Source organism: Pungitius pungitius, chromosome 1 (genome assembly GCF_949316345.1).
Source record: "Pungitius pungitius chromosome 1, fPunPun2.1, whole genome shotgun sequence".
In the NCBI taxonomy this organism is placed as follows: domain Eukaryota; kingdom Metazoa; phylum Chordata; class Actinopteri; order Perciformes; family Gasterosteidae; genus Pungitius; species Pungitius pungitius.
This window is the reverse complement of record NC_084900.1, coordinates 11,663,899-11,686,421: the sequence shown is the minus strand read 5'-3', so window position 1 is coordinate 11,686,421 and position 22,523 is coordinate 11,663,899. Positions and strand designations below refer to the sequence as shown.

The following is a 22,523-nucleotide window of genomic DNA, read 5'->3' as shown; positions in this document are numbered from 1 at the left end:
TGCGCAGCCATCTTGAGCCGCTAGCAAGCAACGGGCACAGAAAGGCAAAAAAAAGCCTTAAGTAAATTGCAGCTGTCTAACCGAAGGAAACCGGGATATGTCCGCTTGAATGAAGGACATATGAGACGATAAAGGTCGAATACAGTGGAATGACCAGGGGACAATAACGGAGACGGGATACCAGCCAGCTAAGTGCCTCGGATACGCGGAAGTCATCTTTTTCACCGGAGTAGGAAGGAAGAGTCGAATCTCCCGACAGAAAAACACATCCAGAGTGAAAACATGAATCCCGAATAGTGAGTCCCGTTCAATCCGCTCCATTGTGAACCAGTTAATGTCGAGTGCAGGTCCACATCCTCACTGTGTAATCGTGTAACCTTGTTGCGCTGTCGATGGGTGTGTTGTTAAGCAGTAATTAGCTAACGTTAGCGGTGAACAGGGCGCGGGTGTGTTTTCTTTCACCGTGTCGGCCGTGACACGCGACCTTTCCACGGCACAGATACACGGTTGTGTGTGTGTGTGACCGGTCAGATGACAGCCGCCGCCACGGCATTGAGCTCCCGCTACTACTGTGGCGGATGGCGGACCCGTGTCCTCCACGGACGCGAGCCCACTCGTGATTCACACGGCCCGTCGGAGCTGTGGCTACGTGTAACCTCATTTTCGGTGCGTTTGGTTTCTAACGTCACTTTTGTAAAAATCCAGTGCTTGGCAAATGCTTTTGGATTCCTCCAGTGCTTCACGTTGTAAGCAGAGTGGACTTGAAGGCACGTCCGTCATTTGTAACGTTAGATGTATTTAACAGCTTCTGGTATTTCATTAAAACCCGCTCCGCGTTAGCGATGCAATTACCCACTATATACACACATACACCTTATATATGTGTATGCTAGTATGGCGGATGAACTCCTCTCACTGTGTGGGACGATGCTACATGACAAGGCAGCTAGAGCAGATGTTTGACAGCTGGCCCTGAAGGTGGAGGACCAAGGACTTGTCCTCGGGTCGGTCGCTGCGGGGACGTCCCGGAGCCCACGTCAGAGACTTGGAGTCCTGATGGGAGCGTTTGTAGCTAAGCTAGCGCCTCCAGTCCCTGGACCGACACGCACACTTTAAGACCGTGTCCCTCGTTAGATGTGCCTTCACACCGACCGACTGCTACACCCGGATCAAAGGTGGTTGCACATGGTCAAATATGGTAAATAATAGGTGTCAAATATTTAGGGCCGCTTTCTTGTAACTGATGAGTTTATTTAAGGTTAAAGAAAAACATTGACCAATGTAAATCATTTTCAATGTTTGTTATTCTCCAACGTTACAGGTAACTCTTCTGTTAATCAGGACCTCCCCCCCCCCCCTCTACACCCCTAAATGTGACATCGCCATTCCACAGGTTGCAGAGAATTATATATCCAACTATTCACAGTTTGTCACCTTATTCAACTGTAGACCAGACTTAATCGGTTGCTATTATAACCCCTATGTTAATGACTAACCTATTCATTACTGCACACTCCAAAAACCTTCCACTACGTTTTTAACATTTAACCCCAACGGCCTTGAATGTCTAAATAGCGGTTGTCCTTTAAGGCCTTTAAGAATGGATTCAACCATAAACCATGATTAAGCAATGTCTGACCAGAGAGAAAAACATTTTGTATAACGTTTAACCTTCTAGAACATTATCATCTTTTCTAAAAAAAAATCCTAAGTAAGGAATCAGAAATGTTACCCTTTGTATCAAGTGAAATTCAGTTTCAAACAATATACTGCCTGTACCAGCCACATATTGTTGGGGGGGTTTGTACACCATTTTTGGCTTATTAGGGTAATGTTATGGAGATAAATGTTTGGGATAAATGATAAGGGATGAGCAGTCCTGGTGGCCCTCAGAAGCACTCCTCATCAACACAATCCATAGCCGTGTGGAGATATGAAGTGGGCTGATTGCAACAGTGCTGTTGATGAGACATGAGATAGCAGCAGCTGATTGAGACTCGGGCTGTGATGCACAACAAGTCTCACTTTTCCCATGACACAAGAATATCCGTGGTGTTGGGCAACTCTCCTCAGCTGTCCCTCCTGTGTGTCACATTCATGTGATGTTGTTTTCCTCTCCGTGATGGGGGGTGGGTGGGGGTGTTGTGCCATCATTCCAGAAGAACCTGGCTGTCGTATTAGTGAGTAGCAAACCTACAATAGAATATGAATTAGTATATTCCTCAAAGTGCGTTTTTGAAATTTCCAGTGATAGACAGTCCTCTTTCCATTGGGGTGCTCCTGTCAACCCTCAAACGGCCTCTTTATAGTTAGTTCATGGGTTATTGCCCGGGTCTAGTGTTGTTTTATTATATACTTCATTGATGAATTGAAAACAGTGACTACACCCCCCACATAAATGTCCCCTCACTATTTTTCTGTTGACTGAATTCCAAGCAGCTCTTTCAGACTGCTCTCTTTACCTCCTTACCGCAAAAGTGAGAACTTATGGAAGCTGTCTGCTAGCTAGCTGGCTATCTTATTAATTCCACCATGCTTTGGTTACAACCGATTAAATACTGAACTCGGGCTCTCTTCTTTACTGTAAATGTTTAACTCAGTGAGTCCACCATGCCATTTTAGTTCTTACAGAAGTCGAAAGCTGCAATGACAATGGTACAAAAGGTCCAGCTGTGACTATCCGTCTCTTTTGATTTAAATGAGTCTTTGTTCTACACCTGTTCTATTTCGACATACCAACCCAACAATGAGTGCATAGTGTGTGTGTCTCTGCATCACAGTTGTTAAAAACAAATCATAAATACTCACCAACGCAACAAATGTTCATCTGGTCTGCCAGAAAATGTATTTTCCCTCAAATTTATTATTTCTCCTTTTTGAGGAACAGTTACTAAAAACTAAGGCTATGTAAAAAAAAAAACCCAATAAGTTTGTGAGGTTGTTTTAGGTATCTCGGCTTTTACCTGACAAAGAAAGTCAGGAGTATGTCTTGATTCAATGTCGTGAACACTTTTATCAGCTGTGACTGTGCTAACCTGTCTTATTCTTCTTCCAGTGACTACCTCTTTAAGCTCCTGCTCATCGGAGACTCTGGAGTAGGAAAGTCCTGCCTCTTGCTCCGCTTCGCTGTAAGTAGATCAGTCTCACCCTCCGAGAAGCCTGTTCCCATCCCTGCTACGAGGCTCTAAATATCTCCCTTTCCACAGGATGACACCTACACAGAGAGCTACATCAGTACCATAGGAGTGGACTTCAAGATCCGCACCATCGAGCTTGACGGCAAGACCATCAAACTGCAGATTGTAAGTTCACACACACACACACACACACACACACACATTTAAAAACAATTCTGACGGTATCCTGGTATGTGACGGTAATGCATTTTCAAGTAAACACAATAATTTATTGACCCCGAAAAGGACATCAGCTCCCCGATCAGCTGTTCGCCGCTTGCTGGCCAACTTGCTCACAACTCGACTTGCATTAAATCATTAAGTGCAGGAAAATAATCTGTTCTGTCCCTCACAGGCCCAGAAATAAAGCTGATAATACTGTTAAGAGTCTGGCATACACCTGCAGTCTCACCTGCCAATGACACAAAAGTATCAATTTATTTTCTTACTGCTCCATAAATACTTCAGATGAAATAAAAAAATAAAAAATAAATAAAAAACTAGTGAGGGGGTGAAATCAGCTATCCTCTTTATTCTGTAAATTAATGTCGTAGACCAATGTTTGAAAACGTACAGGTTTTTACCAATATAATGTTTGTGGAACATCAGTAATATCATTACATGCTGCTCCTAACAATACATGACATCTCATTGCCTCGAGGATTCAATCGTTATTCATGTATTTTTTATTTATGAAATGGTTTTGGTGTATCGATTTCTAATCTTTTCTCCCATGCGGCCATTTTCCATCTCTGCCTGTCCGTCTTAGTGGGACACCGCCGGTCAGGAGAGGTTTCGCACCATCACCTCCAGTTACTACCGCGGAGCCCACGGCATCATAGTGGTTTATGACGTGACGGATCAGGTGGGTTTAGAGTGGCAAATTACTCTGACACTTTAATCATAATATAGTTACTTTGTTTTGAGGTTCTGTAAAAAGCTGTAAAGTGAACATGGCACTTTCTCGTCTGCATACAGGAGTCCTATAACAATGTCAAGCAGTGGCTTCAGGAAATCGACCGCTACGCCAGTGAAAATGTCAACAAGCTGCTGGTGGGAAACAAGTGTGACCTGACCACTAAGAAAGTAGTGGACTACACAACAGCCAAGGTAACAAACAAGTTTTGGATCGGTCTGTAAGACAGATAATTATAGTCTTTAAAAAAACAGTGGAGACTTCCTGCTGATCTTTCACAATAAAAGCCACAAGGAAAATGAAGAAATATGCTTATTACGCTACTAGAGGTTTTAAATTGTGAAACACCCTCATAGGAACGTTTTTATTATTAACAGCATTCCAAAAAACATCAATCATATTTGTAAATCAAACTACTTTCAAATTGGTCTGTGTTTTTCCCATAAAATATATTTTTTGTTACATTTCCTTTTACGTTGTAAGCTTCTTTGAGTTTTTTTAATGAGGCTTCAAATGTCCGTTGTCCTGTTATCGGAAGTTATTGCCCTAAAAATATGAATCAAAGAAATGTGTTATTATGATTCTATGAATGCCATTTAACTAGTTGTTAGATTGCTGCTCAACTAGTGTGAGCTTCCACGACCCAACAAACATCAATGAGGGTTTTGAATTGGACAGTTAAGGTTACTAATGAAGCTGGGAAGCTCTTAACTATTTAGTACAGGCAGTTATTTGAGACCATTAAAGGAGACTGGGCCATCTGTCCATCATTTTCTCAGTGAACTAATAGATATCACAAAGCCTCTTTTGCAGTTGGTAACCTCCACTAAGACAAATATATATATATATAGATATATATCAGTTTGCATAACAGATTATTTGCACACGTTTCCAGAGCAGATATCTGAAGCTGGAGTCATAAGTTTGGATATTTCTTCCTACCACTCCATGAATCAGTGCATGAAAACCAAGGTTTTTGCGTGTCTTGTCTCATCTTAATATTAAGAATAATCCCAGGAAAACCTCACCTTCACGTACAGTACGCGTTGGTTGCCAGTCTAACACACACGCTTACCCTGCAAGCCTTCTTTCCTTGGCAGGAGTTTGCCGACTCCTTGGCCATCCCCTTCCTGGAGACCAGCGCCAAGAACGCCACCAACGTGGAGCAGGCCTTCATGACCATGGCCGCGGAGATCAAGAAGCGCATGGGCCCCGGGGCCACGGCCGGCGGAGACAAGCCCAACTTGAAGATCGATAGCACCCCTGTCCGGCAGTCCGGGGGGGGCTGCTGTTAAGAGACCCCCCTCAGCCCCCTCAACAACACCCTCCGCCACCATCTTCACTGAATACTCCCATTCTGTGTTCCCTCCCATAATCTCTGCCACTCCCTCGTCAAAACACCCCCCCCCCCCCCCCCTTCTATCGGCAGATCCAGGGAGGGTTGGCCCAACAGAGGACACTGTTTAAGTGTTCAGTTCAGGAAACGGATTGTTCATTTCAGGCAACCATCAAACAACCAGGAGAGGAAAGCTGTGAGGGAGGGACAGACGCCGAGACCACCTTTACTTCCTGCCAAGAGGACAGAAAGAGAACCGAAACAGGGGATTGAATTGGTAATTATTTAGGTTAGAATGGAGGCAGTGGAAGATATATATACATATTTCCATACAATGAGCTTATTTCCCTATAAACACACACACAGACACACACTGTATTAAGGAGGCACAGGTTAAAAAAATATTCAAACTGGAATTATTACCCTACACACACACACACACAGAGGAATGTTGGCAGTGTGCTCAAGTCCAATAAGGTAGGAAGTGTTGCTTGTCAGTGACGGATCATCTCTATTTACTAAAGAGGATCCGTTGGGTGAGCCTCCTCAGCCTCCTCAGCCTCCTCACTCTCTTCAGGTTCAGACGGGACGCAGTGGGGCTTTTTTTATGATGTCATTGTCATCCAGGTGAATCTGAGCCACACACCTGTTCTCCTGCTCTTTCTGCGGGTTAATGAAATAAAAGCATCAATCCCCCTGCGTGGCTAGTTAGCGAGTTAGCAAGGCAGCTAGAATTTAGCTCACACTATTCAAGAGCAAACTCTTTGTGGGGAACGTTCCCTTTAAAGCATGTGACGAAGCTAAAACGATAGCCTGACATAATATTTGACTCTTCGGCTCTCTGTTCCCTCCAAAGTCACTAAAGCCGAATTACCCAGAAGCTTCGGGAGGTTTACTCTGGGGCAATGCTTCTGAAATAATTGCTTTAGTAAAACGTTTTGGTCTCTGAACCTGTAATGAGATCCCATACAGGAGCAAATACAGGCTATAGCTATGGCTGAGGTGAGGGGGCAAGGAGGGGACTGACCGCTGCAATACACACTGCTAGTTGTTCTGTTTTGTAGTTTTCATTTCATCTATAAGAGAAAGCAATGTGACAAAATGCTGTAACATTTAGCAAAGCCCCTTCCTGGAATGACACTACATATTACGATCCAGGGGCCGTTGGCGCTGCATACAGGTGAGGAAAAGTCAGAGGAGGGAGGGTGGGGGGGGGGGGGGGGGGCCTCAGCTTAATTTACTGAAAAACGACTGCATTGATCTTACAATTACTTTTATTATTGTAGTGTTTTTCATTGTTTTTCTATATTTAATTTCTCATTAATACAATATTTCCAAAAGCCCGAAGCTGTATGTGACGGAGCAGGTTTTAGGGCGTCAACACATTCTTGCTTGTTTGCAGATGAATCACGGGTGGAGATGAGGTCTGGGTGTGTCTGTCGGCTGATGATGTGGGGGAGAGGGCAAAGCACCGTGCCCTTCATTTTTGGTGAATCCGATGCTTTAGTGTTCCACTTTGCCCCTTCTTGTGTAATTCTTCCTTAACATGAATTACTAGTACAAAGGAGCAAGGACTCCTTTTTCTGAGGCCCACTGAGGCCTAAAGTTTGGATCTGAACACATTACAACTCGAGGTCCATTTAGTGTCTGCTTACACCCTCGTCAGCAGAATCTTGTTATTTCACTCAAATCAGTCGTACTGGACATTAAAGTGAACACGAGGTTCTATTTAGGTCAGAAGCTGGCCGCATAGTTGCTGAATTGAGAATCATCAGCCCTGTCTCCATGGAAACCAGAGGGAATGGGAGGAGGAGAGCCCCCCCCCTCACAATCCCCCCCACACAGAGGGGCTGCCACTCCTAAGTAAGACATTGTGTTGGGTCCCATCAATCTGAGCTGCAACTTCCCCCATTTTATACAAAGACGTGGAAGTCACATCACATCTGGTTGAGGGATTAACATACAGCATCAGCTCCCCCCCCCCACCCCAGTTGCTGGTCTCAGTTTATCTGTTAGGGAGATCCACGCTGAGCAGAAGCTGCTCTGTAGTCGTTTGCATCGCTGGTGTTGTGTTTGGGGGGTGGTCGGGGGGGTAATCGAGAGTGCTAGGGACTGACTGGTCTTGGTTTGCTGACCGGATATGAACTCCCACCTCTCCCCCTCCAGCCAACCACGTCACTCCAACTCGATGAATTCCTCAAGGTCCTCTCAAAGTGTGTATGTGTGTGCGTGTGTTTACATTTGCCGTGTAATATTCGTGATCTCTTTGGACACATGTTAGCATCCTGGCATCACACCAGTCTCACTTTGGTAGATGAAAGCAAGCAATCATTTAAACTCACCACTCGAGGGAAAAACACACACACACACACACACACACATATATGTATACCAGATGTTTTGGGGATCAATAACTGATTTCCCTTTTTTATGTTCCATCTTAGTTTCAACGAGTCTGTATATTCCACTGATTTTAACGTATTCATTGTCTAGGAAGTAGGAGGGGGTAGGGCGGGGTCAAAGAGACACATGGGGGGGGGGGGGGGGAGGGGGGTCTTTTGCTTATGAATGTGATTCTGATGAAACAAAACACAAACTTTCTAGGTTCAGATTTTGTATTTTTTGTTTGGGGGATATTTCCCATGTCATTTGCACACTGTCCTTCGGTGTTCAATAACACTCACTAGGTGTTGTTTGCTAATAAAAAGCACCGCCTTTCAGTCACCTTCTGGCTTCTTTTCTGTTCGGCTCGTTCACTTTGGTACCGTCTCCCTGCTGAGTTTGATCATCTTTTGTTTGTTTTCTGTACATATTATAAATATACTATATATAATAAAAGATTGAAAAAGATCAACGTCAACACAAGAGCTTTTGTGGTATTATTGTGGTGGGTGGAATTCATATGCTAATTATGATAGTTTATCAAATATTACTTACTACGGTTACTAATGCGGCCGAGGAACCCCGCGTCGGACGAAGCGTTCGCAAGTCAGTGGTCGTTAACCGCGTGGAGCAACGCCAGCAATGTCGCTTTGCAAACTTTATCTTTGACATTATCATGGTCCTAGGCCTTTGACGTCAACATATAACCAGGAGCTTCTGATGTACCATTCAAAAATGAAAGCCTCTTAAAATACCATACATGGGCCAATTTCCTTCAAAATCTATCACCAGACTACATTTGGTCGTTTTCAGATTAGATTTAAAAGGAAACGATCAATACTTTCACGACCATTCCTATTTCAGATAGTACACATCCCCAAGGTGTATCTTGGGGATAAACAGGACATTCTGCTGTACCATCCCAAAATAAAAGCCTCTCAAAATACCATACATGAACCAACTTCCTTCAAAATCATTCAAAGGGTGTTTTTTGTAAATTGCTCCCTACGCACATAGTTTAATATTTCTTCCGGAAAAAACGTTTAGAGCCTAAGGTCTCAAGAGCACACTGCGTGGATTTGAAAAGAATCGGGTTTAATCCCTGGGAGGAGTTCGGTCTTTTACAACTGTAAGAAATCATGAAAATAGGCCAAAAAGACAGATTTTCAACCATTAATTACAGCGCCCTCTATTCTTCAAACATTATGAAAAAATTAGGGTGAGTTCAGGGCTTCAATGTATATATATGTATGACAGATTAAGCCACACCTCTTGCAAAGTTAATTAGCCCATATCTCATCAAAACAATAAGTTATCAGCACCATTCTGATATATCAAGGGCACATTGAACAAATAGTGATCCACCGGAGGTTTCGTGGCAATCAAACTCAGCGTTTAGGGGAAATTGCTAAAAATGTGTTTATCACAAAATTCTAAATGGCAGAAAATCTAGTTAGGCGCTTTTGCATACCATGGTTGACTTTATTGTAAAGCATGTCGAAGAGCACCTGTGTGCCAACTTTCAAGTTGATCGGACTTCGGGGGCGGAAACTGGCCTAGTGTGGTCTTTTTTAAATTTCTAGAGGGCGCTATAGAGACATTTCTTTATACCCAAACACGAGACCCAAAAATTATTTAAAAAAATTAACAGTATGATATAGGCCCTAGTGGTAACAAGGAAAACAACACCGTTTTAGACCTGCTAAACGGCAACTTTCATATCAGGTTCCACAAAAGTTCTATGTGTTTTTTTGTTATTGAGCCGTAACCAAGCATTCCACACGTGAGGTCCACCCAGTCGGTACTTGTTGTTGACATATCTTGCATATTGACTGATGCCTAAAATTCAAATGAAAGCCTAATTTCATCAGGGATGTTTCTTACACAGGTTTCCATAGGAGAGCACTGTTGCTCTCTACTGACGCCACTGCAGGAACCATCTGTTACCCTGGCAACCATACCGTAGATCTCTGACGACTGGCTGTCATCCACACAGAGGCCGCCCTTGATTTGTTCCCCTGCCTCTCCCCACAGAGCTTTACACACACACACACACACACACACACACACACACACACACACACACACACACACACACACACACACACACACACTGCTAATCATGTGTAGGCAGGGGCAGCTCGGCTGTTGTACATCAGTGTGTCACACGAAGGGCAAATGAAGAGATACTTGACATTGAGTATTTGCAGTTGTTACCCAGGGTTTGGCACCGATGGATAAAGAAGCCTGCAGACCCCCTGGGTGGAATTGCAGCTGCCCTCTGCATCCCGCTCTGCAGCCTGACCTTTTCAGCAGATATCACAGATAAGAACACGCAACCATGTGCACCTCCATCAGGTGTTGGAGGTGTGTGTGAAGGTGTGGGTCTTAGTGGAGCTCTTGAATGTGGACCAATTAAACACTTTGTCAGTGTTTTCTTTGAACATTTCCTTAGGTGTCGAAAAGCGCTTCTAATGAAAGCTCTGTTCTGCTCGCTCTCTACCCCCCCCCCCCCCCATCCCTTCCTCTGCTAGGGAGGTGTAGGGGGTATGATTTACCGTGAGTTATTTTTAGCTTACTGGGGCACTGCAAGCTGGGAGCAAAGGCTTGGAGTGTGCAGCTTGTAGTAGCGTGTAGTAGCACTACGGCGTGAGGGGTCTTCTAAGGGGGGGGGGGGGGGGGGGAAGAGGCTGTAAGCCTAGCAACCTCCAGCTGATTAAGGATGCGATGACCTGGCTGAGGGTGAGCAGGTACTCAGAGAGAAGCACAAAAGATCACTCAACACCTGCTCATTTCAACACAATTTATTTACAGATTCGCCATACACCTCATGTTTGAAGCCGTGGCAATCTACTACTGCCCGGCACATTCAGGTTCATCATGTGAGCAGTCCTCGTCTGGTACTCGTCATCGCCGCTTTCTCTTTAGTCCAACACTTGAGTGTTCAGATTTGTGTTCCACGACACGCTAGTCACCGAGCGCGTCTACCTCCGGCGGCCACTCGCGTGGCTCCCCGGGTGTCTTCAGTCGACGGGGCCTTGGAAGATGAGTTTAATGTGGCCATGCTCCCCTGTCAACCAGGTCCCACAGAAGGGGCAGGCAGCGTGGAAGGCGTGGGTGCCGTGGGGTAATGGAATTTGGCTCCACCCCACCACTGTCTTTTCTGAGCATACGTGGCCACAGGGGCAGAAGGCGTGAGTTGGCGGGCCTGCATCCAGGTACAATCCCCCCTCACAGCCCAGCCACAGCGGCACATAGGGGCCCACTCGCCGGCACATGGGGCACTCTCTGTCCCCGGTGTTGGCTGGCGCCGTGCCGCCTGGGCCGGCGGGACCCTTCTCCTTACGATAGCCCCAGTTGTGGTAGCCGTGTACGTGGCCGCAGTTGACGTAGACCCAGGGCTGCTTCTTGTCGACAATCTCTCGCTGGGCCAGACTAGGGAAGGCCAGCGTGTTGAAGCCCACGGGACACTGGGGCCGGGCCGCGTTCAGCTCCTGGCGAAGGGACTCCAGCTGCTTGAGGGTGGGGGTGTGACGCAGTCCGGCGAGGGTCCTCCACAGCAGAGTAGCCCCGCAAAGATCAATCAGAGAGCCATCCTGGAGAGTGTTTGACTCATTTTCCACCTGAAGAGGGGAACACAGGATGGACCCAGCAGGGGAAGAGAAGAAGAAGAAGACGTAGTGATTTAGGGTAAACTTTGTACAAAGGGAACCGCATAGGAGTCCTACTCCAAAGCACCGCATGATGGCACTGTGCTGCAGTAGTTATGTTTTAGACAGTTGACAGCCATCTATCGGAAGCGGATTACCTCATATTACCATCATCATCAGCATGTAGACCCTTTCAAAGATTGAATTACCAATTCAGAATAGATTCCTTTGAGTTGTTGTCAACATGTGGTTGACAGCAGGCACTCCTGCTTCTACACTCACTTCAAACAAACAAACTGCATTTTCCCCTCCCCGTCCAGTTGTATGCATTTCCCGATGACACTTCATTTGTGGGTTGGTATCAGACTCGTGGGGTCAAATCTCCTCTCGTGGAAGGACGACTGCGAGGGGGAAAGCTCAGCCTTCTTTTTTTATGATCATGCCGCTATCATCTGACCGGTTTACAACCCTTTGGGTCATTTTCATAAAATGTGTGGTGGTGCAAATTGATTTAGAAATACAAACTGTCTCCTGCAAGTTTACACCAACAGGGAAAAAGGGTCCTTAGTGACCTAAAGAATATAATATACTATCTACTATAACTCTTTTCCCTTCAGCCCCTCCGTCTCACCAGTTTTCCCCTCTGTTGGGCTGAGCGAGTCTCCCTCAGGGCAAAGACGTTTCCACAGACCGAGATTTCCCTCCAGACGCCAGGAGCGGGTTCAGACACAAACTCCCCCGCCGGGTGCATCACCAGCACCCCGTTGGTGGTCAGGCCGTCCATCAGGCCGTCCGACGTCCTCCATTTGGCGGCGCGCTCCTGAGAGACACACAGCAACACATTGGAGGCTCACAGGGATGATAGTGGAGGAAGGTGTCAGAGGTGGCTGGCTCGGAGAACCGCTAACGTTGCTGTTCTCTGCTGCTATATTTAGCCGAGAACACAATGACTATTGTACTGACTAATGCAGGGAGACGCGCCCACGCCTGAGAAGGAACCCATTCCTGGGGGAAAGTGTATAATGAACGTTGCACATTTCTGGCCTGTGTCTAGCTTCATTAAAAATAGATATTTTAAAGAGTCGAGGCAGTTGTAAAGGAAAAGGTTCTCTGAAGCAGCTGGAGGAGAGAGGACTACTGAATGTGGACATTTCTGTGCAAGGACAAAGAACTTTTCCCTTTTTAGAAAAAGCTTGCAATCTTTATAGTCCATTGGTTAGAATTTGGGGGGAGCTACTATCAGAAATGTAATTTAATATTCATAACTATGTCTTTATAGTTACATGGAACTAAGAATTGTTGTGTTTTCTTGAGCTCTCAGTGAGCCCTTTATATCTCCACTGGGAGCACATCCTTGATAGTACAGTAGCCCAGAATGGACAAACCAAACTGTTTATTCAATCTGCATCCTTCCTGTTAGATGCCACTAGATCTTAAACAGAGGTCCATTGAAGATGCTCTTATTACACCATATAAATTGGCTCAAATAAAATGTGTTGCTTGTATTGAAGAACCCGTAAAGGCAAGTGATCACCAACTCTGCACTTTCTTTTAAGTGTCCCCATGCAGCTTAGCTAAGGGAAAAGGTCTGATAGAGCTGCTCTGCACCAAACAACGCAGACATTTAGGGACTGGCTATCCAACACCCAATACCTCTTGGAAAATGCTTGTTAGTGAATAACAAATCAATATGCAAACTTAAATAAAGCTGCAAGCAGCGCTGGACGGGTCCTCGGCACTGGACAGACGCCTACAAACGCGGCCGAGAATGACTGCGGCCGTCGGACAAAGTGTCCGCTAGTCAGTCGTTGTTAACCGTGTGGGAGGAGCCTCTCTATCTTTAACATTATCACGGTCTAAGGCCTTTTCTGTCGACATTTGAGAGGGATCTGATTCATTTACAGGGTAAGCTTGTCATGACACATGAAAAATGTGCAGCAGATTAGATCATTAAAGTTAAAACCACTTCAAATTTAATGCCGAAACTGTGGTATTTTGCCAAAGCACCACGTTGACATGGTTTGATATTTATTAGTTGGAATGCTTCAAGCATTCCAAGTATTGTTCTTCTTTTCTTTATTCCGCCATATTATTAGTTGGAATGCTTCAAGCATTCCAAGTATTGTTCTTCTTTTCTTTATTCCGCCATATTATTAGTTGGAATGCTTCAAGCATTCCAAGTATTGTTCTTCTTTTCTTTATTAGTTGGAATGCTTCAAGCATTCCAAGTATTGTTCTTCTTTTCTTTATTCCGCCATATTATTAGTTGGAATGCTTCAAGCATTCCAAGTATTGTTCTTCTTTTCTTTATTCCGCCATATTATTATTCTATTTCTTCCGCCGCACCTTTCAACTCCTTCACGCTTTCAGCTATTAAGACCATTCAAATATTAAAATGTTCAGCTCATTCAGGGGAGGGGTGCTATGACTTTTCAGCTTTTTAGCTCTTATAATTGAATTAATATAAATTAATATCTTCAACCTTTTTAACATGGTTTCCTAATGGATTAAATTTTCAAATCCTTTCAAAACTTCTTCAACTTTCAACTTTTTCAGCTTTTCCAATCTTTCAGCTAGAGACACCATTTAAACTTTAAAATGTTGACACAAGTCTTAACAATTTTATTAAAAAAACAGCTTGTTGATATCTATTATACTTTTTTCATAACCACTAATTATGTTTCAGTAGTTTTGGGGTTTCTTTCGAATTTAGAGTGGAGTTTTCCGGATGGTCCCGCGATTTAGAGTGAGCGCCTTGTCAGGATTCAGTAAAAAAAAAAGAGGCACTTTTATCTTTACGGCCACAATATTCACTTTTCAGCCTTCATTTAAAAAGAAAACATTAGCCGTGCTTGTGCTGGTTGGACTCGTATAAGTTTGAAATCTCAGAGTCATTTACTTTTTGCGTGAGGAGCCCGATTGTGAGACAAAGTCTGCCCCGAGCCCCATAAGCTTCCATACAAATCTGGCGACATTTAAAAAAAATAAACACAGCCGGTACACTTTTTGTAAACGGCTGTTTGAGCAGTTTTAAAACACACAGAGACATAAAAACTACACTCATGCGTTTGATAGGGTCTTGGGTCTCTCAAAATGTCATTATTTTTTGGCTACCCCATATAGTTTTGCTCCAGGAAGCATTTGTTTGAGGTGTGGATTTTGTCTAAATCTCTTCACTCTCTTCGCCGTGAGCTAATTAGCGACCAGCTGTTGATCTATGGCCATAAAGACGTAGCTCAGGGACGTGCAGGTTTAACCGTGGTTAGATAACGGTACGTATGGACGTGCAGGTTTAACCGTGGTTAGATAACTGTACGTATGGACGTGCAGGTTTAACCGTGGTTAGATAACGGTACGTATGGACGTGCGTGTCGTGAGTTGGGACGGAGACCCGGGATGAGCAGACAGTAAGTAATGTGGAGGCTGGACCGTAAGATATTTGAGACATGTGAGAGCCATAAGTACTAGATTGCTAGCTAGCTATACTGCTAACAAGGCTACTCCCCGCTGGAGACATAAACCGTGGGTGTGACGTTGTTCCTTCGGTGTTGTCATTAAGCTGCAGGCACGTGAGTTTATTTTCTTACGCGAGTGATACTATTAATAACCTTTTCGCGGACCGCAAGAAGGTCCGTAGGTTAATAAGCACGTCAAAAGTTACGGGGAGTGGCGTGACGTTGTTCCTTCGGGGATTGAGCTGCAGATACGTGAGTTTGTTTTCTTACGCGAATGACAGGAGATCGTTTGGTCTTTATTTTACACAACAGAGCGTCAACTTAATATACTATTAATAACCTTCATCGGACCGCAAGAAGGTCCGTCAGTTAATAAGCACGTCAAAAGTTACGGTGGACCAGCCGGGGTTAGGGGGGAGGAGGGGGTTCGCTGGTGGGCGAAACTGCGCACTGAGGAGTGAACAATTGTAATCGAGATGGGGGCTGTAGTATTTGTGTGTGTCCACTAACATTTAATTGTCCAAGTGAAACACGTAGTACTTGTATTAGTCATTGGCGCTGTATGCGTCCATGTTTATTTCACAAAACCGCGCATCTTTATGACGTCATCAAGACATGACGGTTAACTTATCCGGAAGTATCCAGGGGCGTTTCTGATGGGACCGCCACGAAGCTTTCAGTAATTTCTACACTATTTGCAAACTTTTGAGGCACTCACCAACCATGCAAAATGTTTTTATATTTTATTTTGACTTGTTGCCAGGATCTTCTCCTGTCTTGTTTATTCTGTGCACATGGGCAGGTGCCACTGTGTATGGTAGGTTGTGTCATCAGTGTATTAATGAGTGAGAGATGTCATCTAGTATTAAAGCTCTTTGAGTTGTCAGAAGACTAGCAAAGCGGTGTACAAGTTCATTAAGTTTGAATGAAAAAGATTCAGCAATGTTTAGAAGTAATTTAAGCTTTTATTAGTTCTGTATTTTGTCAAATTCATAGAAGCTTCCCCCATTTCTGTTTTTTCCAATTCTTTCAAGTTCGTTTCAGCTTTTCTCATTTCTGTATTTTTAGCAATTTTTAAATGTATTTCAGCCTTTTTTATTTCAGCAATGTTTAGAATAATTTCAGCTTTTATTATTTCTGTGATATCAAATTCATAGAAGCTTCTCCCATTTCTGTTTTTTTGATATTCTTTCAAGTTCATTTCAGCTTTTCTCATTCATGTATTTCAGCTTTTTCTATTCTTTCAGCAATGTTTAAAATAATTTCAGCTTGTTGCATTTTAAGCAACTTTTTGAAATTAATTCCAGCTTTTATTATTTCTGTGATTTCAAATTCATAGAAGCTTCTCCCATTTCAGTTTTTTTGCAATTGTTTCAAGTTCATTTCAGCTTTACTCATTTCTGTATTTTCAGCCATTTTAAAATGTATTTCAGCTTTTTCTATTCTTTCAGCAATATTTAGAATAATTTCAGCTTGTTTCATTTCTGTACTTTAAGCAACTTTTTGAAATTAACTTCAGCTTTTTGCATTCCAACGCATTTTCAGCAGGAAATGCATTTTCTAGTTATTCTATTTCTTCCGCCGCACCTTTCAACTCCTTCACGCTTTCAGCTATTAAGACCATTCAAATATTAAAATGTTCAGCTCATTCAGGGGAGGGGTGCTATGACTTTTCAGCTTTTTAGCTCTTATAATTGAATTAATATAAATTAATATCTTCAACCTTTTTAACATGGTTTCCTAATGGATTAAATTTTCAAATCCTTTCAAAACTTCTTCAACTTTCAACTTTTTCAGCTTTTCCAATCTTTCAGCTAGAGACACCATTTAAACTTTAAAATGTTGACACAAGTCTTAACAATTTTATTAAAAAAACAGCTTGTTGATATCTATTATACTTTTTTCATAACCACTAATTATGTTTCAGTAGTTTTGGGGTTTCTTTCGAATTTAGAGTGGAGTTTTCCGGATGGTCCCGCGATTTAGAGTGAGCGCCTTGTCAGGATTCAGTAAAAAAAAAAGAGGCACTTTTATCTTTACGGCCACAATATTCACTTTTCAGCCTTCATTTAAAAAGAAAACATTAGCCGTGCTTGTGCTGGTTGGACTCGTATAAGTTTGAAATCTCAGAGTCATTTACTTTTTGCGTGAGGAGCCCGATTGTGAGACAAAGTCTGCCCCGAGCCCCATAAGCTTCCATACAAATCTGGCGACATTTAAAAAAAATAAACACAGCCGGTACACTTTTTGTAAACGGCTGTTTGAGCAGTTTTAAAACACACAGAGACATAAAAACTACACTCATGCGTTTGATAGGGTCTTGGGTCTCTCAAAATGTCATTATTTTTTGGCTACCCCATATAGTTTTGCTCCAGGAAGCATTTGTTTGAGGTGTGGATTTTGTCTAAATCTCTTCACTCTCTTCGCCGTGAGCTAATTAGCGACCAGCTGTTGATCTATGGCCATAAAGACGTAGCTCAGGGACGTGCAGGTTTAACCGTGGTTAGATAACGGTACGTATGGACGTGCAGGTTTAACCGTGGTTAGATAACTGTACGTATGGACGTGCAGGTTTAACCGTGGTTAGATAACGGTACGTATGGACGTGCGTGTCGTGAGTTGGGACGGAGACCCGGGATGAGCAGACAGTAAGTAATGTGGAGGCTGGACCGTAAGATATTTGAGACATGTGAGAGCCATAAGTACTAGATTGCTAGCTAGCTATACTGCTAACAAGGCTACTCCCCGCTGGAGACATAAACCGTGGGTGTGACGTTGTTCCTTCGGTGTTGTCATTAAGCTGCAGGCACGTGAGTTTATTTTCTTACGCGAGTGATACTATTAATAACCTTTTCGCGGACCGCAAGAAGGTCCGTAGGTTAATAAGCACGTCAAAAGTTACGGGGAGTGGCGTGACGTTGTTCCTTCGGGGATTGAGCTGCAGATACGTGAGTTTGTTTTCTTACGCGAATGACAGGAGATCGTTTGGTCTTTATTTTACACAACAGAGCGTCAACTTAATATACTATTAATAACCTTCATCGGACCGCAAGAAGGTCCGTCAGTTAATAAGCACGTCAAAAGTTACGGTGGACCAGCCGGGGTTAGGGGGGAGGAGGGGGTTCGCTGGTGGGCGAAACTGCGCACTGAGGAGTGAACAATTGTAATCGAGATGGGGGCTGTAGTATTTGTGTGTGTCCACTAACATTTAATTGTCCAAGTGAAACACGTAGTACTTGTATTAGTCATTGGCGCTGTATGCGTCCATGTTTATTTCACAAAACCGCGCATCTTTATGACGTCATCAAGACATGACGGTTAACTTATCCGGAAGTATCCAGGGGCGTTTCTGATGGGACCGCCACGAAGCTTTCAGTAATTTCTACACTATTTGCAAACTTTTGAGGCACTCACCAACCATGCAAAATGTTTTTATATTTTATTTTGACTTGTTGCCAGGATCTTCTCCTGTCTTGTTTATTCTGTGCACATGGGCAGGTGCCACTGTGTATGGTAGGTTGTGTCATCAGTGTATTAATGAGTGAGAGATGTCATCTAGTATTAAAGCTCTTTGAGTTGTCAGAAGACTAGCAAAGCGGTGTACAAGTTCATTAAGTTTGAATGAAAAAGATTCAGCAATGTTTAGAAGTAATTTAAGCTTTTATTAGTTCTGTATTTTGTCAAATTCATAGAAGCTTCCCCCATTTCTGTTTTTTCCAATTCTTTCAAGTTCGTTTCAGCTTTTCTCATTTCTGTATTTTTAGCAATTTTTAAATGTATTTCAGCCTTTTTTATTTCAGCAATGTTTAGAATAATTTCAGCTTTTATTATTTCTGTGATATCAAATTCATAGAAGCTTCTCCCATTTCTGTTTTTTTGATATTCTTTCAAGTTCATTTCAGCTTTTCTCATTCATGTATTTCAGCTTTTTCTATTCTTTCAGCAATGTTTAAAATAATTTCAGCTTGTTGCATTTTAAGCAACTTTTTGAAATTAATTCCAGCTTTTATTATTTCTGTGATTTCAAATTCATAGAAGCTTCTCCCATTTCAGTTTTTTTGCAATTGTTTCAAGTTCATTTCAGCTTTACTCATTTCTGTATTTTCAGCCATTTTAAAATGTATTTCAGCTTTTTCTATTCTTTCAGCAATATTTAGAATAATTTCAGCTTGTTTCATTTCTGTACTTTAAGCAACTTTTTGAAATTAACTTCAGCTTTTTGCATTCCAACGCATTTTCAGCAGGAAATGCATTTTCTAGTTCCGCCATATTATTATTCTATTTCTTCCGCCGCACCTTTCAACTCCTTCACACCTTCAGCTATTAAGACCATTCAAATATTAAAATGTTCAGCTCCTTCAGGAGAGGGGTGCTATGACTTTTCAGCTTTTTAGCTCTTATAATTGAATTAATATAAATTAATATCTTCAACCTTTTTAACATGGTTTCCTAATGGATTAAATTTTCAAATCCTTTCAAAACTTCTTCAACTTTCAACTTTTTCAGCTTTTCCAATCTTTCAGCTAGAGACACCATTTAAACTTTAAAATGTTGACACAAGTCTTAACAATTTTATTAAAAAAACAGCTTGTTGATATCTATTATACTTTTTTCATAACCACTAATTATGTTTCAGTAGTTTTGGGGTTTCTTTCGAATTTAGAGTGGAGTTTTCCGGATGGTTCCGCGATTTAGAGTGAGCGCCTTGTCAGGATTCAGTAAAAAAAAAAGAGGCACTTTTATCTTTACGGCCACAATATTCACTTTTCAGCCTTCATTTAAAAAGAAAACATTAGCCGTGCTTGTGCTGGTTGGACTCGTATAAGTTTGAAATCTCAGAGTCATTTACTTTTTGCGTGAGGAGCCCGATTGTGAGACAAAGTCTGCCCCGAGCCCCATAAGCTTCCATACAAATCTGCCGACATTTAAAAAAAAAAAACACAGCCGGTACACTTTTTGTAAACGGCTGTTTGAGCAGTTTTAAAACACACAGAGACATAAAAACTACACTCATGCGTTTGATAGGGTCTTGGGTCTCTCAAAATGTCATTATTTTTTGGCTACCCCATATAGTTTTGCTCCAGGAAGCATTTGTTTGAGGTGTGGATTTTGTCTAAATCTCTTCACTCTCTTCGCCGTGAGCTAATTAGCGACCAGCTGTTGATCTATGGCCATAAAGACATAGCTCAGGGACGTGCAGGTTTAACCGTGGTTAGATAACGGTACGTATGGACGTGCAGGTTTAACCGTGGTTAGATAACGGTACGTATGGACGTGCGTGTCGTGAGTTGGGACGGAGAACCGGGATGAGCAGACGTAAGTAATGTGGAGGCTGGACCGTAAGATATTTGAGACATGTGAGAGCCATAAGTACTAGATTGCTAGCTAGCTATGCTGCTAACAAGGCTACTCCCCGCTGGAGACATAAACCGTGGGTGTGACGTTGTTCCTTCGGTGTTGTCATTAAGCTGCAGGCACGTGAGTTTATTTTCTTACGCGAGTGATACTATTAATAACCTTTTCGCGGACCGCAAGAAGGTCCGTAGGTTAATAAGCACGTCAAAAGTTACGGGGAGTGGCGTGACGTTGTTCCTTCGGGGATTGAGCTGCAGATACGTGAGTTTGTTTTCTTACGCGAATGACAGGAGATCGTTTGGTCTTTATTTTACACAACAGAGCGTCAACTTAATATACTATTAATAACCTTCATCGGACCGCAAGAAGGTCCGTCAGTTAATAAGCACGTCAAAAGTTACGGGGAGTGGCGTGACGTTGTTCCTTCGGGGATTGAGCTGCAGATACGTGAGTTTGTTTTCTTACGCGAATGACAGGAGATCGTTTGGTCTTTATTTTACGCAACAAAGCGTCAACTTAATATACTATTAATAACCTTCATCGGACCGCAAGAAGGTCCGTCAGTTAATAAGCACGTCAAAAGTTACGGTGGACCAGCCGGGGTTAGGGGGGAGGAGGGGGTTCGCTGGTGGGCGAAACTGCGCACTGAGGAGTGAACAATTGTAATCGAGATGGGGGCTGTAGTATTTGTGTGTGTCCACTAACATTTAATTGTCCAAGTGAAACACGTAGTACTTATATTAGTCATCGGCGCTGTATGCGTCCATGTTTATTTAACAAAACCGCGCATCTTTATGACATCATCAAGACATGACGGTTAACTTATCCGGAAGTATCCAGGGGCGTTTTTGATGGGACCGCCACGAAGCTTTCAGTAATTTCTACACTATTTGCAAACTTTTGAGGCACTCACCAACCATGCAAAATGTTTTTATATTTTATTTTGACTTGTTGCCAGGATCTTCTCCTGTCTTGTTTATTCTGTGCACATGGGCAGGTGCCACTGTGTATGGTAGGTTGTGTCATCAGTGTATTAATGGGTGAGAGATGTCATCTAGTATTAAAGCTCTTTGAGTTGTCAGAAGACTAGCAAAGCGGTGTACAAGTTCATTAAGTTTGAATGAAAAAGATTCAGCAATGTTTAGAAGTAATTTAAGCTTTTATTAGTTCTGTATTTTGTCAAATTCATAGAAGCTTCCCCCATTTCTGTTTTTTCCAATTCTTTCAAGTTCGTTTCAGCTTTTCTCATTTCTGTATTTTCAGCAATTTTTAAATGTATTTCAGCCTTTTTTATTTCAGCAATGTTTAGAATAATTTCAGCTTTTATTATTTCTGTGATTTCAAATTCATAGAAGCTTCTCCCATTTCAGTTTTTTTTATATTCTTTCAAGTTCATTTCAGCTTTTCTCATTTATGTATTTCAGCTTTTTCTATTCTTTCAGCAATGTTTAGAATAATTTCAGCTTGTTGCATTTTAAGCAACTTTTTGAAATTAATTCCAGCTTTTATTATTTCTGTGATTTCAAATTCATAGAAGCTTCTCCCATTTCAGTTTTTTTGCAATTGTTTCAAGTTCATTTCAGCTTTACTCATTTCTGTATTTTCAGCCATTTTAAAATGTATTTCAGCTTTTTCTATTCTTTCAGCAATATTTAGAATAATTTCAGCTTGTTTCATTTCTGTACTTTAAGCAACTTTTTGAAATTAACTTCAGCTTTTTGCATTCCAACGCATTTTCAGCAGGAAATGCATTTTCTAGTTATTCTATTTCTTCCGCCGCACCTTTCAACTCCTTCACGCTTTCAGCTATTAAGACCATTCAAATATTAAAATGTTCAGCTCATTCAGGGGAGGGGTGCTATGACTTTTCAGCTTTTTAGCTCTTATAATTGAATTAATATAAATTAATATCTTCAACCTTTTTAACATGGTTTCCTAATGGATTAAATTTTCAAATCCTTTCAAAACTTCTTCAACTTTCAACTTTTTCAGCTTTTCCAATCTTTCAGCTAGAGACACCATTTAAACTTTAAAATGTTGACACAAGTCTTAACAATTTTATTAAAAAAACAGCTTGTTGATATCTATTATACTTTTTTCATAACCACTAATTATGTTTCAGTAGTTTTGGGGTTTCTTTCGAATTTAGAGTGGAGTTTTCCGGATGGTCCCGCGATTTAGAGTGAGCGCCTTGTCAGGATTCAGTAAAAAAAAAAGAGGCACTTTTATCTTTACGGCCACAATATTCACTTT

At 42.3% G+C, this 22,523-nt stretch overlaps 2 protein-coding genes across 5 annotated transcripts in view; one reads left to right on the top strand and one right to left on the bottom strand.

Annotated features, from left to right (window-relative positions):
- Nucleotides 1-10: 10 nt before the first annotated feature.
- On the top strand, nucleotides 11-6,646 carry rab1ba (zRAB1B, member RAS oncogene family a). Its single transcript, XM_037478593.2, has 6 exons — nucleotides 11-296; nucleotides 3,056-3,128; nucleotides 3,207-3,302; nucleotides 3,946-4,041; nucleotides 4,155-4,286; nucleotides 5,193-6,646. The coding sequence occupies exons 1-6, from the start codon at nucleotides 283-285 to the stop codon at nucleotides 5,385-5,387; spliced, it is 606 nt and encodes a 201-aa protein (XP_037334490.1). The 5' UTR covers nucleotides 11-282; the 3' UTR covers nucleotides 5,388-6,646.
- Nucleotides 6,647-10,599: 3,953 nt separating this feature from the next.
- Nucleotides 10,600-22,523, bottom strand: part of peli3 (pellino E3 ubiquitin protein ligase family member 3) — a 36,877-nt gene continuing 24,953 nt past the window's right edge. For all 4 annotated transcript variants that reach the window (XM_037480312.2, XM_037480311.2, XM_037480310.2 and 1 more), the window contains exons 6-7: nucleotides 12,092-12,280; nucleotides 10,600-11,433 (exon numbers count right to left, since the gene is read on the bottom strand). In XM_037480312.2, the coding sequence (XP_037336209.1) occupies nucleotides 10,834-11,433; nucleotides 12,092-12,280 (789 nt within the window). In that variant the 3' untranslated portion in view covers nucleotides 10,600-10,833. The remainder of the gene's footprint in view (nucleotides 11,434-12,091; nucleotides 12,281-22,523) is intronic.